This window comes from Crocuta crocuta, unplaced genomic scaffold, assembly GCF_008692635.1.
Source record: "Crocuta crocuta isolate KB4526 unplaced genomic scaffold, BGI_CrCroc_1.0 scaffold59-1, whole genome shotgun sequence".
In the NCBI taxonomy this organism is placed as follows: Eukaryota; Metazoa; Chordata; class Mammalia; order Carnivora; family Hyaenidae; genus Crocuta; species Crocuta crocuta.
In genome coordinates, this window is record NW_027551579.1 from 2,300,554 (window position 1) to 2,318,765 (window position 18,212).

The 18,212-nt window shown below is 39.0% G+C and overlaps 1 protein-coding gene across 1 annotated transcript in view; it reads left to right on the plus strand.

The window, feature by feature from the left end:
• RYR2 (ryanodine receptor 2) overlaps window positions 1–18,212 on the plus strand; it is a 674,490-nt gene that overhangs the window by 367,790 nt on the left and 288,488 nt on the right. Inside the window, exons 23-26 of the mRNA XM_077751737.1 lie at window positions 5,408–5,600; window positions 7,512–7,728; window positions 9,732–9,836; window positions 12,374–12,477. Coding sequence (XP_077607863.1) covers window positions 5,408–5,600; window positions 7,512–7,728; window positions 9,732–9,836; window positions 12,374–12,477 — 619 coding nt within the window. The remainder of the gene's footprint in view (window positions 1–5,407; window positions 5,601–7,511; window positions 7,729–9,731; window positions 9,837–12,373; window positions 12,478–18,212) is intronic.

Consider the following 18,212-nt stretch of genomic DNA (forward strand, 5'->3'; position numbering starts at 1 on the left):
CCCTCCCCACCTCGTGCTCTGTCTCTCTCTGTCTCTCACAAATGAATAAACATTAAAAAAATAAAAAAAAAAGAAATTTAACATGGAAACAGTGAGATTATTAAATAAAACTCAGAGGAAGAGAAAGAAAACTCTACAATTATTGTACATTTCCAGAAGACTGTACTGTGGATGAACAGTATGTTAGAAAAGTGGCATTTTGACTCATGAATCAAATGCAAAAAGTAAAAAATGTGTATGTGTTTCCTACCTGCTTTAACAAGTGTGTATGAAGCTTCACCTTCCAATATATGAGCCAAAGAACAGATCCCAGAAAATAATTGGGAGAAATAGACTAAGTTCCACTTTCTGGTAAATAATGTGATGTCAGGAATCCATCATCTCTGAAGTGTATTGTGAGGAGTCCGTTTATTTTAAGTAATTAATTAATTTTTAATGTTTGTTTATTTTTGAGAGAGAAACAAAAAGCGTGAGTGGGGGAGGGGCAGAGAGAGAAGGGCAACAGAGGATTTGAAGTAAACTCTGTGCTGAGTGGAGAGCCCAGTACAGAGCTCAAGCTTATGAACTGTGAGATAATGACCTGAGCCAACATCAGATGTTTAACAAATGAGCCATCCAGGTGCCCCAAGGAGTCTGTTTATAACCAAATGACATTTTGTATGAAATTCGTTAAANATTAAAAATGAGTTTTTTATATATTATATAAAATTAAAATTATAAACAAAATTATATTATTATATAAAATCACAAATAAAATTATATATATAAAATCATATCATTTGATATAATTTTATCTATATAGTTATATAGTCATATCCTTTTTTCTAATTTATGAATAGTACATTTTAATTGGCCCCCTTTTAAAGTTTTTACTTCTTAGTTATGGATTCTTAATTCTTGGATACTGGAATTCATCTGGATTCTGCAGACATATGCTTGTGTTCATAAAGCTTTAGGAAACATTTCTCATATTATTTTGTAGCATATTTAATGTAGAGAAAACATGGAAGGTTACCTTACATATAAAAAGCTGAAATTTGTCTCTTATGGGTACAAGTGGTATTCATTTATTAATGCTTTAGTGTTCTAATAGGTCGTAAAAATTTTTAAGTTAAATTGAATTAAACCTAAGAGTTTATGGTAATGGGTTTGTAAAAAATAGAAGCACTCTGTGTAGCTATATTTTATCATTAATACTTACTGAATTTTCCTTTATTCAGTGCCAGTAGCTCAGTAGTCTGGGAGAGCTGAGGCTACATTTTGGATATTTTTGTGGGGGGGATGTCTTTAAGATTTTTTATAAAATTAATACATGCTCAAAAACTTTAATAGTACAGAAGTGAAAAGTCCCTAATGCCTTCCTCCCTTCATATCTACTCCCCAAAGGTGTCCCCTGTTAAATTTTGAAATACCTTTCTGAATTTCTCTATTTATAAACAAGCATTTGCCTATAGATGACAGCCATGATAATTCTCAGGATACCACATTTAGAAGTGCAAAAATATAACTTTAAAATAATAACATCTTAAACAACAGACAAACAATTAATATTTTAATCTTTGAGTACCAGTTCCATCAAGTGGCAGAAAATACTTGTCAATGCAGGGGGAGTGCAGGCATTTCACGGTTCTCTCAGTCAGGTGAGGAGCTTGACTGAGGTATTTCATCCTATCTTGGGGGCATGTAGTTGGGGCCCAGGGAGAGTGTGGCTTGTCTTACATGCAGTGTGTTGTTCTGGCTAGACTATAGTCAGAGCACCTGTTCCTATAGTACAGTTTTCCTGCTGACCAAACAAAGGAAAAGACCGCTAAGTTCAGAAGGGCCAACAAACATAAAATAGGGGTAATGTCTTTCTTATAATACATTTTAACTCTTACCCTTCAGTTTTACTATCTCCTCTCTTTACCTCCTGGTATGATTCCGCATGATTTGGGTACTCAGGTGAATGAATGAAGCATGTTAACTTGTTTTCCTATTAGACAGAGATTAGGGGGAAGATAACTCTGAGAAAACAGTGCTGAATTGCTTCTAATTATTTTAGCTGTATAATGCCACGTTACCATTTTCATTTTTGTATTTAGTTTGAAGTTTTTTCATTCAATACATATAAAGAACCTGGTGCTCATGGAATTGACCTGTAACGCATTATACTTTTTATTATGAAGTATCTGTTAAATAAAACAGCAGAAACAATAACAGCAAAAATATTCCATGAACCTGTGAACGTATCACAGAAAGGAGGATAGGTTGTGGAAGTTCAGGAGAAAATCGTTTGAACCTTTGTATCAGGAGAAAACCTATAATTGCTTTTTAAATGTCAAGAAAGTACGCACTGTGTGTTGCCTGTAGTTGAAACGTGTAATCTTTTAAGCTACTGGGATCTTTCAGTCAACAACAAAAAGAAATAAAAGGCATCCACCTTGGTAAGGAAGAAGTAAAACTTTCTCTATTTGCAAATGACATCTTATATATAGAAAACCTGAAACATTCCACCAAAAAAAATAACTAGGACTGATACATATAAGTAAAGTCACAAGATACAAAATCAATGTGCAGAAATCTGTTGCATTTCTGTACACCAAAAATGAAGCAGCAGAAAGAGAAGTTAAGAAAACAATCCCATTTACCATTGCACCAAAAACAATAAGATACCTAGGAATAAACCTAACCAAAGAGATAAGTGACCTGTACTCTGAAAACTGCACAACACTGACAAATGAAGTTTAAGATGGCACAAATGGAGAGACATCCTATGCTCATGGAGTGGAAGAACAGATATTGTTAAAATACCTGTACAACCCAAAGCATCACATTAAGTGCAATCCCTATCAAAATACCAGTAACATTTTTTCACAGAACCAGAAGAAAACAATCCTGGCATGTGTATGAAATCAGGGAAGACTCCAAATTGCTAAAACCATCTTGAAAAAGAAAAGTCAACCTGGAGGTTTCACAGTTCCACACTTCAAACTATATTACAAAGTTGTGACCAAAACTATATGGTACTGGCACGAAAATAGACACATATATCAGTGGAACAGAATAGAACGCCCAGAAACAAACCTAGAATTCTATGGCCCCTTAATCTTCAACAAAGCAGGAAAGAATATGAAATGGAAAAAAGATAGCCTCTTCAACAGTGTTGGGAAAATCACACAGCTACACGCAAAAGAGTGAAACTGGACCACTTTCTTTCACCAGACACAAAATAAATTCAAAATGTATTAAAGACCTGCATGTGAAATCTGAAACCATCAAAAATCCTAGAAGAGAGCACAGACAGAAGTTTTTCTGACATCAGCCATATTAAATGCTTTCTTAATTTTAGATTCATGGTCAGCAAAGACAAAACTAAATCAGTTGGCTTCTGACTCATTTATTAAGGTCAGAGTCATAGTAATTCAGATAATTTTCTTGGGGCTACCCTCCTTTTTAATAGTTAAGGTACAATGAAATCTGTGACTTCTGGTATAAAGCATGTCCTTTACCATTTAACTTTTTGTAATTAAAGAGCGGTGTTTTTTGGAATGAGACTTGGGCTCATCAGCAAAAGACTGGAGCTATGTCTTCACGTATTCTTTTCTAACTTAAACTTCGCACAGAGTTGCTGTGTTCTGTGAATGAGGAAGTGGATTTTGGGCATCCAAGTCCCAAGTGTTTGTAGAGTGCCAAAAGTGAGAGAAAGTTTGGGGACCATTTCAGTATGGAAGTGTGGAGGAGAAAGATGGGTATGGATTTCTCATCCAGGACTGTTAAATCACACTGCTGCTGTCTTCCTTTGTGGCTAATGCAGAGAACAGGAATGTGGTTCTAATATGGATAGGGTAGATTTGCCTACATGCAACCTGAAAATGCTTCCTAACGGATTCAACAGTGTGAGTGCTGTTTACATTGTGGTCCTGAGATTGTGCACATATGATCCTCTCTATCTTTCCTTCTTGTTTCACAAGAGAGTTTGCCATGGTGACTTTTAGTCTTTAGCATTAGCATAGTAATATCTCTCAGACTGAGCAGTATATTTGGTGTATAGTAAATATCTGTGTAATAACATTTTCACCTTGATACAAACAAGGGTATAGATCTTTTGACATGAGTTGCATTGCTTTTATATGATGTTTTAAAAAGCTCCCTTGGGGAACCTGGCTGGCTCAGTTGGTTAAGTGTCTGACTTCAGCTCAGGTCATCATATCATAGTTTGTGAGTTCAAGCCCTGCATTGGGCTGTGTGCTGACAGCTTGGAGCATGGAGCCTGCTTTGGATTCTGCGTCTCACTCCTCTCTCCTCCTCCCCTGTGCTCTCTCGCTCTCTCTCTCTCTCAAAAATAAACATTAAAAAGCTCTCTTTATTCAGGGAATTCTAAAAGTACCACTTGATAATGAATTTATTACTTGCAGATTTGACTACTGGTAAAATTAAAAATGGACACTTTTTAGAAAGCGATATTCTCTGCCACTGGCATTTCAGATATGCTGCTGGTAAATTTTTGGCACACCGGAAATTCAGACAAGTTCTTATAAAAATGCAAATCTTGTATAATGACATCTATTTTTGTCTTTGCACAAATTGGGAAATTTTGTATGCATTTGTGAGCATGTGTATTTGATACAGCCTTACCTTCTTGTCTGCCACTGTGCCCACGGAGACTAATTAGCAAAGGAGTTTTGACATAGTCAAGAATGAGCGTAGGCCACAGGTTGGCCGGGGCAAGAAATGAAATTTATCAAATAATCATTGTCACGCCTCAACTTGCATCCTGCTGTATGTAGGAAGCCAACCAAGATCTTGTGTGAAATCAGTTGTAAAAACAAACCAATTTGTAGGTACTTGCCTCTCAGCAAACTAATGAACACATTTGCTGCTTTCATTATCCTTAGGTATTTTTATTTTATAAAATGAAGGGGACTTAATATTTGGCAAAGGGACTGACATGCAAGTCCTGGTGTTCTTTAAAACCCTTAATTTAATCACTGTTGCAACTCTGCAAGGTGATGGCATTTGGCTTTATAAGAAATCAGTGTTTAGAGAGGTTATGTAATAGGTTGATGGTCATACAGATGGTAGGTGGTAAAGCATCTGTTTGAACTCATATCTCTCCCTGCAGCTTTTTCTCTGACATGATCATATTATCAGCTCTGAGATGATTTATGCATCAAATGCCATTCATCTCCATGCAGAATTCTTTGCATATCGGAAGGCCTGTTTTATAATAAAGATAGCAGCTTGACTCCCCCACAAAAATCAACAGTTTTTGGGCAAAGGATTTAAAATATAACATTAATATGCATTCAAAACTTATTCTCTTCTGGTATTGACTGATTTGTCACTATCGATTCAGATCTTTGGCTCTGAAGATGATGCTGGGAGAAAATAAAATAAAATCACCTCTGTTACTGTTTTGCCTCCATAGGTTGTATTGCGCGTACTGTAAGCTCACCAAACCAACATCTGTTGAGAACTGACGATGTCATCAGTTGCTGTTTAGATCTGAGTGCCCCAAGCATCTCATTCCGAATTAACGGGCAACCTGTTCAAGGAATGTTTGAGAATTTCAACATCGATGGCCTCTTCTTTCCAGTTGTTAGTTTCTCTGCAGGAATAAAGTTAGTATTTCTGTGTGTTTTTGGTCTGTGTCCCTTCTGACTTCTCATTCTTTCACAGAAGACTGCATTGCCATCACCCACACTTCCCTAACCTTCTCTCTCACCCCTGGGCATCTGTCCCCAGGGCATTTGCTTGTGCCTGGGAGGAAGAGGTAAGATTCAGCCCAGAGGGGCATCTCAAGAGGCTGAATGCTCTGTCCATCTGTTCTGCCATTTAGACAGAGCAGTCTGCTAACCCTCTCCCAAATCAGTGTTCCGGAATATTTCAAGCCAATTTAAGTTTACTTTGTATTCAGTAAGGGAAAAGGAACAATATTATGTAAGAAAGTACCACTTATTTCCATTTATTTATTTTCATCAGTTTTCCTTTTCTTGTCATTATCTTCCCACACCCTACTCCAAACCTCCTCATTCTGCAGAAACTAAATGGATTTTTTTTGTTGTTGTTCATCAGGTCGAGATATCTTCTCTTTGTGTTACCCTCTATCTGTTATTCTTGCAAATTATCTGCCTATGATCAGCTGGGTCAAGAAGGTTTTCTCTAACCTTCTTCTTTCTTGCTACTACCAGATGGGAAGAGATAAATGATAATTCTTTGGAGTTCTACAAAGAGAACTTTAATGAGCATTGGTCTGTTGTGATAAGGGGCCACACTGTCACCTATTAATATATGCATATAGCTAACTAATGAGAATAGCTCCTGTATTATGACCAGCCATCAAGTTATTCTGGTTATTCTTTCCATTATAATTCTATTCACATGAATAATTCATGGTTATAGAAGCACCATATTGAAGAGGGGACAGGAAAAGCATAAAGTATTACCTATCCAGGCACCAATGACCTTTTCCGGTGTATTCACACAAATTATATTTCTTTTTATAAGCTTCTGGACTGTTTTAAAATTTTTTTTTCCTCATTTTTTGCTCTTTGCTTTTTATTTACTAATTGATTATTCCTCTTATTTTTGGCCTAGAACTGGAACAGAAATTAGAAAAAGAATTGCAAGGAAAATAAAATTTTGATTTTCCTTTTTGTAAAAAAAAAAATTAATGTTTATTTTTTTTTGACAGAAAGATAAAGCACAAGCAGGGGAGGGGTGGAGAAAGAAAGAGGGAGACACAGAATCTGAAGCAGACTCCAGGCTCTGAGCTGTCAGCCCAGAGCCCAACACAGGGCTTGAACTTATCAACTGTGAGATCATGACCTGGGCCAAAGTCAGATGTTTGACTGAGCCACCCAGGCACCGCTGATTTTGTTTTGTTAGCTGAGAGCCCCATCATTTAGCTATGTTTCAAAAAGTGTTGTTCAGTTGAATTGGATTAAATTATTTTTAATTAAATCATTTCGATATAATCAAAAATTTTAGTAAGACTTCTTTTGTCATCAAATAAGAAATAAGATTGCCTTCTTCCTTCTGCAAATGAAATATCATTTGAGTTCCCTTTAAGAAATTTCACTGGGAAGCTGGACACTAGAAAGTGACTGTTTTTTCTTTTTATCAGACTTCATCCAGTCCTGTAATTTAAAATATATAAGTATTTAGATAACGTCTCCTCTTTCTCTGTTGACTATTTTGGCCCCTTGAGACATTCAGTGACCAATTCCTGTATACAGGCGTTTCCTTCCCAAAGGAGCCTGATGCGTGTGCTTTTTGCTGTTCCTCCAGTGAATGATAGTTTTCCCTGATCTATCAACATAATTTAATCCGTTTTTCCCCGTGATCGCATTTTGTCTTTTGTGCTCAGAGACTCTTCAACTCCACGGCACCCACATTAGGCTGGTACTTGGGGGGAAAGTGTGGCTTCTGATAAAGTTTATTTCGTGCTAATAGTTTATTCCTCGTGTTTTGTTGATAAGGTACCTTGCTGTACATCAGAGCTGTCGCTGACCATGACACATCCTTTTTAGGGTACGCTTTCTGCTTGGGGGGAGACATGGAGAATTTAAATTCCTTCCTCCACCTGGGTATGCTCCTTGTTATGAAGCTGTCCTGCCGAAAGAGAAGTTGAAAGTGGAGCACAGCAGAGAATACAAGCAAGAAAGAACTTACACCCGAGACCTGCTGGGCCCCACAGTTTCCCTGACACAGGCCGCCTTCACGCCAATCCCTGTGGATACCAGCCAGGTACCTAGAGCAGGTGTTATGGTGGCCATTTGTACTGTCGTGCTGTTGTACTGTCTCACATGCCATGCTTTTCCGACTCTTACATGCCAACCCTCAGGAATGCCTCTGACAGTCATACGATTCAATTGTATAATTGAAGAATATTTTGTGAAAACAATGCTAACCATTACCACTTCCACTCCTCTATTTTCTGTTTGATTTGATTCTTTTTTTTAAGGGTGGTCTCAGAGCCACTACATTGATTTCCTGATGCACTAACGTGGGTCACAGCTGGAGGTAATGCATGCTAATTTTAGGGTGTGCCTTTTTAAATTTCTTCTCTCATCTCAATCCACTATTACTTTGAAGCAATTTAACTGACATTTTTCTTAGGTAGAGATTGAGATTGTGGGCTTTCGAGTAAGTCAAAGCACCCAGGGTCAAATGCCTACTTTGGGACCTTGAGGAAGTTACTCTCCTCGTCAGTTGGGATCCTAAGAGTATGGTTAATAAATAACACGTGAGCACAATGCTTTGCAAACAGGCTCCCAAGAAGTATTAGCCTTTATTCTTGCTTTTCTGTTTCATAGCTATGTATATATCCTGACATAGACAGTAAATTAAATATTGCTTTATCTTGACACTGAAGTAACTTCAGAAAGATTGGTTAGATATTCAGAGTTTGTACTGCTTTTCAAAGATCCAAGGGGTTGCTTCCAGATCCTGAAGTAGAGTCAATACCAGGCCTCAGAGGGTCCAGTTGTTTGGCAAACAGCTCCTTGAATCCTCTTTTCTCTCTCGTCATGCTGCCTTTTTATATTATTTAGTAAAAGGGGCAAGCTGTGTTCGTGCCTAAGACTCCGTGTGTGTTCTTCCTGGCTGCACATGGCAGGATAGGTACGGTGCTACCAACATTTTGTAGTAAACACGATGAGGAGGATGGAGGTGGGTTGGGAGGGACTAATGGATTCTGCAGTGAGAACACATTGAGGATTTCCTGAGACCTAGATCATCTCTACCCTTGTGGGGAAAGGGAGCAGTGACAGCCTGCTTTTCTGAGGAAACTGCCTCATCAGCGAATGTCAGAGGCAGTCACCTGCCATGTTTGTGGAGGGACTGGCTGTGGGGTGACATGTAAGTGTATCACCAGACGTGAACAGCCAGGCCCTCACCTTGAAAACCATCTGTGTTCTTTGTGAAAAGGTCATTAAACTTCCTCTTTTTAAAAAAATATTTATTTTTGATAGAGAGAGAGTGGGGGAAGGGTAGAGAGAGAGGGAGACAGAGGATCTGAAGCAGGCTCTGCGCTGACAGCTGAGAGCCCAAATGGGGCTCATGAACCGTGAGATCATGACCTGAGCTGAAGTTGGATGCTTAATCAGCTGAGCCAACCAGGTGTCCCTAAACTTCCTCTTTTTGAAAAGAATATGTAATGTTGTTTTCCCCAGGAGCTTATTCTAGGAAACCACTGAGAGTGGCAGAGTAGAGTTAAGGGAAAACATAAATCACTACAGTCAGATATTTACAGGCTTAGAGAGCCAATGGATTATCCTTTGGCCTCTGAATTGCCTTCAATCTTGGCTATGGGGAATGCCTGGGTGGGTTTAGGAACTTTGGGGGGGATTTCTCTTTTAAGCGATGCACGCTTTGGTAGCTACATCCCATGTCCATGAAGGCTTCTTTCTTAATGGTGACTGTCCCCAACACTCTTTTCCTCCTTCCAACTTTTCATAAATTCCCGTGGAAACATAAGCTGTCCCACCCAAAGTCCCCAAATTACCTAAAAAATGCTTAGATATACTTAGTTATATTTTTATAACTACATTAGAAGGTTTATAACCTACTTACATTAGATTTTGATGCTTTATGATGGTTTTACTTGGTTCAGCTCACTGTGAGGATAATTAGCCCTGTTTTATTGCATTTGTTTCTGATGTGTTTTCTTTCTTTTCTCTTCCTTTCATTTTTCTTTTCTCTTCCTTTCATTTTTCTTTTCTCTTTTCTTTTCTTTCTGGTAATTTTAGATTGTGTTACCACCTCACCTGGAGAGAATAAGAGAAAAACTGGCAGAGAATATCCATGAACTCTGGGTTATGAATAAAATCGAACTTGGCTGGCAGTATGGTCCAGTAAGTAATTTTGAAATTTATTTTCAGATTTGTTAATAGGTCTTTCTGAAAACATAACTTTTTCTCACTCATCCCGCTATGTGACAACATGAATCGATTAGATTGATTTTTTTCCCTCACATATTAGTTTTTGTCTTGTTTTCTCTATGAGAGGGGACGACATTATTGGCACGTCTGTTGAAGGATGGCTCAGTTGCATATACAACTGAAAAGTTGTCATTCTTCAGGCTGAATGATATATATTTAAATGAAGGTTAACATATACAAACAATAAGCATTGATTTCTAAGCCACTTGGAAAAAAAACTCATTGAAATTGAAAGTGAAAGCTGAAAATGGAAAGAAATCAGTCACTTTTCTTTGCCTCGCCCTGGTGTTTTACTTCTTTTAGTCTTAACTGTGCATAGCAGTATGGAGCCTGTGGGTATAGGATCATAGTTGATTTCATAGGTGGGAGATAGGCTGAAATTCAGTGATTGAATATATTTCCAAATTCTTATTTAAAGATCTCAGTTTATAGTTTGTCAATAAAATTTAGATTAAGGAAAAAAAAAGACACTTCCTATGCAATCCCATGTATCATGTACTTAGTTTTAGCAGGACTGTGGCAATACTTTTATTTGTATAATGTTATTAGTCTAAGTATCCCGAATGTTGTACTTTGTTATTTTTGACTGAATATAGAAATCTGTGTATTCACTCTGTCATAATTTATTGCGTTGAGCTTTAAATCACTATCATTTATTATTAGTGTTAGTGGTAACATGATACCCCATGTTAGAGTAATACCATATTATACTCCATGCTACTTCCTCATGTTTATGTATTTATTTAGATCGATAAATTTTCACTTTCCATTTTCACATACAATCTCACAGGTTACTGGGTTAAATTTTCATAACGGCACGCTGGGCTATATATTATACCAGTTTTATAGGTAACGATTTCTCTGAGAGTCCTCATTGGGGGAAGGGCCTTGACAGCAGTCACAGGGCTCGTCAGGGGCTAGGACTATGGTCCAGATTTTCTAGCTTCTAGTTTAGAAGTGTTTGCACTGTTAGATCTGCTGAGGCTCTTAAAAGTCCCCGAGGTAGGGGATGGTGAGTTTCACGGCTGTGTGCCTGGCAGGGGGCAAGGAGAGACATACTGGCAAGATGTGTTTTAGAGTTCATGTATAGGATATGGGTAAGAGAGGGAGGGAAGTCTGGTCCTTGAGCTTGGACCTTCGAGGGGACTGGAGTGTTAGTTATTCCCTGGTGTAGATAATAGGGGGAAAGAGGACATTGCATAAATGGGGAGTAGACTATCTCTGGACTTGGACACATTCACTTCTACTTTTATGTTTAGTACTCATGTAAAATTCTGTGATTCTAGATTTTATTCCCAGAGCTACACATTTAATCGAGTACATATGATATATGCCTTTTCATTTGTAAAGATCACTAGGAAGAAAAAACATGTTATTTTTAATATAGTGATACTTGAAGAGTTTTTAAAAAAATTTTTGCTCATGTTTACATACTTTTTATGTGGCATTTCTAGAACCTGGTAATTATCCCTATGCAGTAATTTCTACCCTGACAGCATGCAGCTGTCATCTAGTGCCACCATGTAGTAAAGCTCATGCCATTTAGGTCTCCAAGAAGATTTAAAAAAGATCTATTTACCAATGTAAGGATGTAGAACATCTTTCTCACTAATTCATTCCTAAAACCTTAAATTTTGTTTATTCTTACTGAGAATACACATTTAGAAGGATCAATGTGAAAAGTGCTGTATTAGACTAACTGATTTTGTTCAGGTGAAGGAATTATTTGTGTTAGGTGGAGGTTGCAGAGGGTGAATGAACAGCTAGAACCATCTCAAAGACATTAGATCGTTCATGTTACTGACTGACATCTCTAGTCCATTTGGCTCTAAATACATAAAATAACTACACATTAAAACTGAATCATCACTACACCTTACATAGAATTCATTTTGATTTACGAAGCATTTGTTGAGTGCCTGTCATGTGCCAGGCATGTTCTAGATGCTGGGAGTACATCAGAGAACAAAAGAGAACAAAATCCCTGTTTCTTCGGGCTTCCTTTCTAGTGCCAGGAGATAGACAGTGCAGTAAGTATCTGGTCTAGCAGACCAGAATTTGTTAGCAGGTGGAATTTGTTATGGAAGAAAAAGAATGTGTAGGGTTAATGGGCAGATGGCCATATTGGGAAGGTGGAAAGGATAAACCTGGTTGAGAAAATACGATTTAAACAAATGCTGGAGGGGACTGATGGGGTGTCAGGGTAGAGCAGGCATGGGGCCTGGGGCCAGGAACTGTGACAAACAGAACAGGGGGCCCAGAGAACACCAAGCTTTACCACTGACTTCAAACATTAATGTGTCTGGGGGGCTTCTGGGGCAAGTAGCTGGGGTGATGAGCTGGGGCTTCCTTCTTGCTTTCCCCCTCCACTTTCCACCACATAGTAGGCTTGCCATTGCTGGTGTCTGACATTGAAGACTATTACATGAGGATTTTCTGCCCTGTTTCAGGTTAGAGATGACAATAAGAGACAGCATCCATGTCTGGTGGAGTTCTCCAAGCTGCCTGAGCAGGAACGCAATTACAATTTGCAGATGTCGCTTGAGACTCTGAAGTGAGTTCCTTAACTTTCCTAATTTCCCATCTAACTTACCTGAAACATACAAGGTATCAGTATAATTTATAATTCAGCATTGAAGTTAGAACTTTTTACAGTGCATAGGTAGATTGGATCAGTAGTTGTTGGGAATTAGACTTTGACCTTGCTATTTTATGCCTTTATAAACTATTTACCAAAGAGCATTCTACAGATGGGTGTTACCGAACACAGCGGTTCTGTTATCAGATATAGTGCTACTCAGAGTGTGGGGCCATGGACCAGGTCAGTCACAAATTGTTACTGATTTGTGACAAGATAAGAAAAGTTACTAACCAGAAGTGTTTAGAAACATTTATACCAATTTAAGGGAGCAATTTTGTCTTACTGAATAATTCATAAATTATTTTATTTATTTATAATTTATAATTATTTATTATATATTGATTTATAAATACTTTACAAATTGCAAGCTTGTATTTTATGTCTTCTTTTAAAAAAATTAATTTTCTCGGGGTACCTGGGTGTCTCAGTCAGTTCAGCGTCTGACTGTTGATTTTGACTCAGGTCATAATCTACTGGTTTCTGAATTTGAGCCACATTCGAGTACCCCGTCAGGCTCTGTACTGACAGCACAGAGCCTGTTTGGGATCCCCTCCCTCTCTCTCTTTCTCTGTCTCCAAATACATACATACATACATACATACATACATACATACATACATACATACATAGGTTTTAAATTAAAAAAAAAAAACATGATTTTCTCTGACAAGTTTTATTGTATTTTATCAGAGAATCAGACCACAACAGGCTGGAAATTAAAAGAAAATTGGTCCTTCGTCACAGATGCTTTGAGAAACACTGCTCTAACACATTTTAAACATGCTGAGTTAAAATAAATAAGTTTTTATTTTTTTGCTGATGGATTTGTCAGTACTATGGATCTCTAAAATGGGACGGAATCCATTTATATTTCCCCAAATTATTGAGCTATATCATCTTTTTTTCCAGAGGCTACCTTGGGACCATTTGCCTCAGGAACACACTGAGAAAAGCTGCTGTAGACTGTTTGCATGCTATCCTTAAAAAAAAATTAATGTTTTTTTTTTTTTTCATTTTTGAGAGACAGCAAGTGGGGGAGGGGCAGAGAGAGAGGGAGACACAGAATCCGAAACAGGCTCTGAGCTAGCTGTCACCACAGAGCCCGATGCGGGGCTTGCACTGACGAACCATGAGATCATGACCTGAGCCAAAGTCAGACGCTTAACCGACTGAGCCACCCAGGCGCCCCTCACTGCATCTGTTTTTATCTTTTTCAATTTTGTGAAGAGTAAGGAGTTACTTCTGTTGAACCAATTTTTACTAAGGACTCAGAACATTAAACTTAACTACCTTGTCACATGCTAGGTTTGGGGTTCAGCTGTGTTTCTTCAAAGATGTGATAGTAATTAACATTATGAAAATTAACATATTGGACTTAGAATGAGTTTAGGTTCTCCTAGTAATTTAAAAAGAAAGGGAAATATATACAAATCAAATAAATTGAGAACCTACCAAAGATAAAAATTGACAGAACTTGTCAGTGATAACGAATGCATGATGCATGGCTGTGACCTGTGCACCCCGTGTTTGGGGTGCCCTGCCTTCCTTTGTATTCTTGATGAGAGGCTTGTACATTTCAGTAAGTAATCATAGCAGCTCACCATTTGCCCATCTTTTACAACAAAATGTTTTATTGAAGGGTCATGGTTGAAGATAATTTAGTTAGATTTGCAGTACATTCCCTATAATTTTAGTGATTGGCAACTAGGCCAGCTATTGCAAAGGGCAAATCCTGTGAAGCAGTGAAGGGAGAAATCTCTGTATTTGCATTTAGAGTGTTGCATTTGACTGCATGTAATCTGATCTCATTCCTGAGAGCCACTGGTGGCTGGTTTGATTAATCATCAGACTGCTTGTACCTGGTGCTGTTGTCCATGGTGAATGCTAATGACCTTTTTAATGAGTTAATTCTCAATAGTTTATGGTTTCACAATAAGCTGATCTATCCTATTTCCTTAAAAATTATTTTTTGTGTTTATTTTTAAGTCAGAGAGACACAGAGTGTGAGCTGGGGAGGCAGAGAAAGAGGGAGACACAGAATCTGAAGCAGGCTCCAGGCTCTTAGCTGTCAGCACAGAGCCCAACACAGGGCTCGAACCCACAAACTGTGAGATCATGGCCTGAGCTGAAGTCGGAGGCTTAACTGACTGAGCCAGCCAGGTTCTCCTAACCTATTTCTTTAAAATTTTACATTAAAACCAGAAGAGTCCCCACCTCTCCAAAATTTGGTCCAATCTCAGTAGTTTAGAGAAAGCACAGTAGTTTCTGTATTTCCTTTAGTCCTTTATTTGGGCGTCTCTTGAGCAGAGAAGGGAAGAAGGCTGTGACTTTGGATGATGTGGCCTCAAGGACTTCATGCTCCAAAGGAGTCTTAGATTTTTCTGAACCTTAGATGTTCTTCCCTCATTAAAATGGGGGTCATAGTGAATCTACCTCATGGAATTGTTGTGGGGACTAAATCATAGAATATTAATAAAGCCACTACATGTCATGCCATAAGAATATCATGGGAAGGATCAACAACTTCATTCATTTGAATTCTGAGGAGTGCCAAGTAACAGAGAAGCAAGAGATTACTGCAGAATATCTCTTGTTTGGTGTTAAAGGATGATTTCACAGCAATTTGAATTTTAGGTGCTCTTTCTGTGATTTTTTGTTTTTGTTGTGCCAATTGTTGACAAAAGACAAATTGAGATTTGACGGTCATCTGTGTATCATAGAGTTCTGCAGACTTCTGGCACCTTCTCTTGGGGCAGCACAGTGGTTACAGCATGCCTGCCATGCCCTGTCCCCAGTTTAACCAGTATTACTAAAGGCTTAGTTTCTCGTTTTACTTCCAATATTTTCTGAATTCCAGATCTTAAATTTTTTTAAGTTTTGTTTATTTATTTTGAGAGACAGAGATGCATGAGTGGGGGACCAGAAGAAAGAGAGGGAGGGAGAGAATCCCAAGCAGGCCCTGCACCATCAGTGCCGAACCCAATGTGGAGCTTGAATCCATGAAACTGTGAGATCATGACCTGACCCGAAACCAAGATACAGATGCTAAACGGACGAAGCCACCCAGGCTCCTCGATCTTAATTTTTGAGTAAATGACTCATATCTAGGAAATGAAAGTTATAATGGTTTTTAATCAACATATTATATACTTGCATAGAATCTTTCTTTGGAAGTTGACAAAATAGAATAAGACTATGACAGTATTTTCCTTCTGGTCAAAAGTTTTTTTCCTAAAATTATTTTTGGGAAATGTGATAAGCTTTTATACATATGTAGGGAAGGATGAGATGAGGAATCAGAACACAGGGACACTAAGGGGAGCAATTATAGAACCATGGGAGAAAAATAACAGTTAAGAGAAGAGGAATAATTTTTGTTTGTTTGTTTGTTTAAAAGAGCAGGTTTCCCTTCTGGTTTTGTACCTTCTTTTAATTCAGTCTCTTGCTGGCAACAATTTTCCCCATCTCTAAATATTGTGATTCTTCTTACCGTGTATTTATTTTTTTTATTATTTTTTTAATGTTTTATTTATTTCTAGGGGAGAGAGAGAGAGACAGCATGAGCAGGGTAGGGTCAGAGAGAGAGGGAGTCACAGAATCTGAAACAGGCTCCAGGCTCTGGGCTAGCAGTCAGCACAGAGCCCGACGCGGGGCTCGAACCCACGAACTGCGAGATCATGACCTAAGCAAAAGTCGGACGCTTAACCGACTAAGCCACCCAGGCGCCCCACCATTTATTCATTTTTGAGAGAGAACACAAGCAGGGGAGGGACAGAGAGAAAGAGAGAGAGAGAGGCATAAAATCCAAAGCAGGCTCCAGGCTCTCAGCTGTCAGCACAGAGCCCAACATGGAGCTTGAACTCATGAACCACAAGATCATGACCTGAGCTGAAGTCGGATGCTTAGCCACCCAGGGGCTCCGAAATGTTGTGATTCTTTATGTTCAATCCTGGGCTCACTCTCCTCTGTGTTGCAAAGTGTTCAGGCATTCTCCTCCCAGACAGATACCACACAGGTGCGGACAACTCCCTAAATGTGCATCTGTACCCCAGACACCTGCCCTATGTGTCTCCCATTCTTCAGTTGGTATTTTCCCTGGATGCATCCGAGGCACCTTGACCTACAGACTTATGTTCCATGTGAATGGCATCTCTGCTTATCTTGCTGCACAGACCAGAAACCTGGGAGTCATCCTAGACTCCTCCTTTTGTTTGATCCCTGCATCTAGCCCATCACCAGGTCCTCCCAAGTGTATCTCCAATCGGTCCCCTTCCCCAGTTTCCACAGTATTCCTCTCGGTCTGAGCCATTGTCATGTGTCACCTAGACTATCACGGAATCTCCTACTGCCCCCCCACTTGCCTTCTTCCAATTCATTCTGTACCCAGCAGCCAGAGCTCATGCACCTGCCCGTATGCAGTCACATACATGTTGCTTAGAACTGTTTGTTGGCTCCCCATTGCACATAGTAGGATGTCCAGCCTCACATGTCTGTACAGTGCTGGGCGATCTGATGCCTCCCACTGCTCCATGTATCTGCCCAACTCCTGCCCTTGTTCTAGCCTCCGTGGTTTCTTCCCTTCACTGATTCAGATTTTTCCTGCCTCACACATGCTGTTCCTTTGGCCTGGAAGGTTCTTTGCCTTAGTCTTACATAGGCCCCTCCCTACCTATTCCTTACCTTTAGGCTTAAGTGTACTTCCTTGATGAGACCTTCCCCATGACCTCCTCCATCTCTAACTACTTGTAGTACTTTTTTATAGCTCTCACAATAATTTGTAATACTATTTTCCAGAGTTATTTAATATTTGCCTTTCTTATTGGACTGGAAACCATATGAAGGAAGGGACCGTTAATTTTTGTTTTGTTTTGTTTTAACTCACCATCATATACCTAGTTCTAACAAAGTATCCAGCACAGGAAATTTACTGTGTTGTTGCCAAATACACTGGATATTGCAGGTGTACCTCAAACTGTGTGATCTTTTTTATCCCCCTCCAACCTCAGGCTTTTAAAAAAAGTGTTCTGGGGCGCCTGGGTGGCTTAGTCGGTTAAGCGTCTGACTTTCGCTTAGGTCATGATCTCGCGGTTCGTGGGTTCGAGCCCCGCGTCAGGCTCTGTGCTGACTGCCAGCTCAGAGCCTGGAGACTGTTTCAGAGTCTGTGACTCCCTCTCTCTCTGACCCTCCCCTGCTCACACTGTCTCTCTCTCTCTCTCCTAGAAATAAATAAAAATATTTTTTTAAAAAAAAGTGTTCTTTCCCTTAAATGGTTAAGTGCCCCCTGTGACACAAACTGGATATCTCAGAGTTACTTTTGAAACTTCTCTTTCCCCTCACCCAGGCTTTCTAATGATCTTCTAATCCAACCACTTCTTTCTTTTCTTCCATTGTGAGTGCTATTAGCCCTCAAGCATCTCCAATGCTCCCAGCATCCTAATTTAAGCTACTGTGATCCCCCACCTGAAACTAGAATGCCCTCCTTGCACATCTAACGGAATATATCCATCCTCCTCCCTTCTCCATTCTGAGCTTGGTAGCCATCTGATCTTTTCAGAACACTTAGGTCTCCGTGTCATTCTCCCAATTTACCTTCTTTTTTTAAATGTTTATTTTTGAAAGTGACAGAGAGTATGCATGAGCAGAGAGAG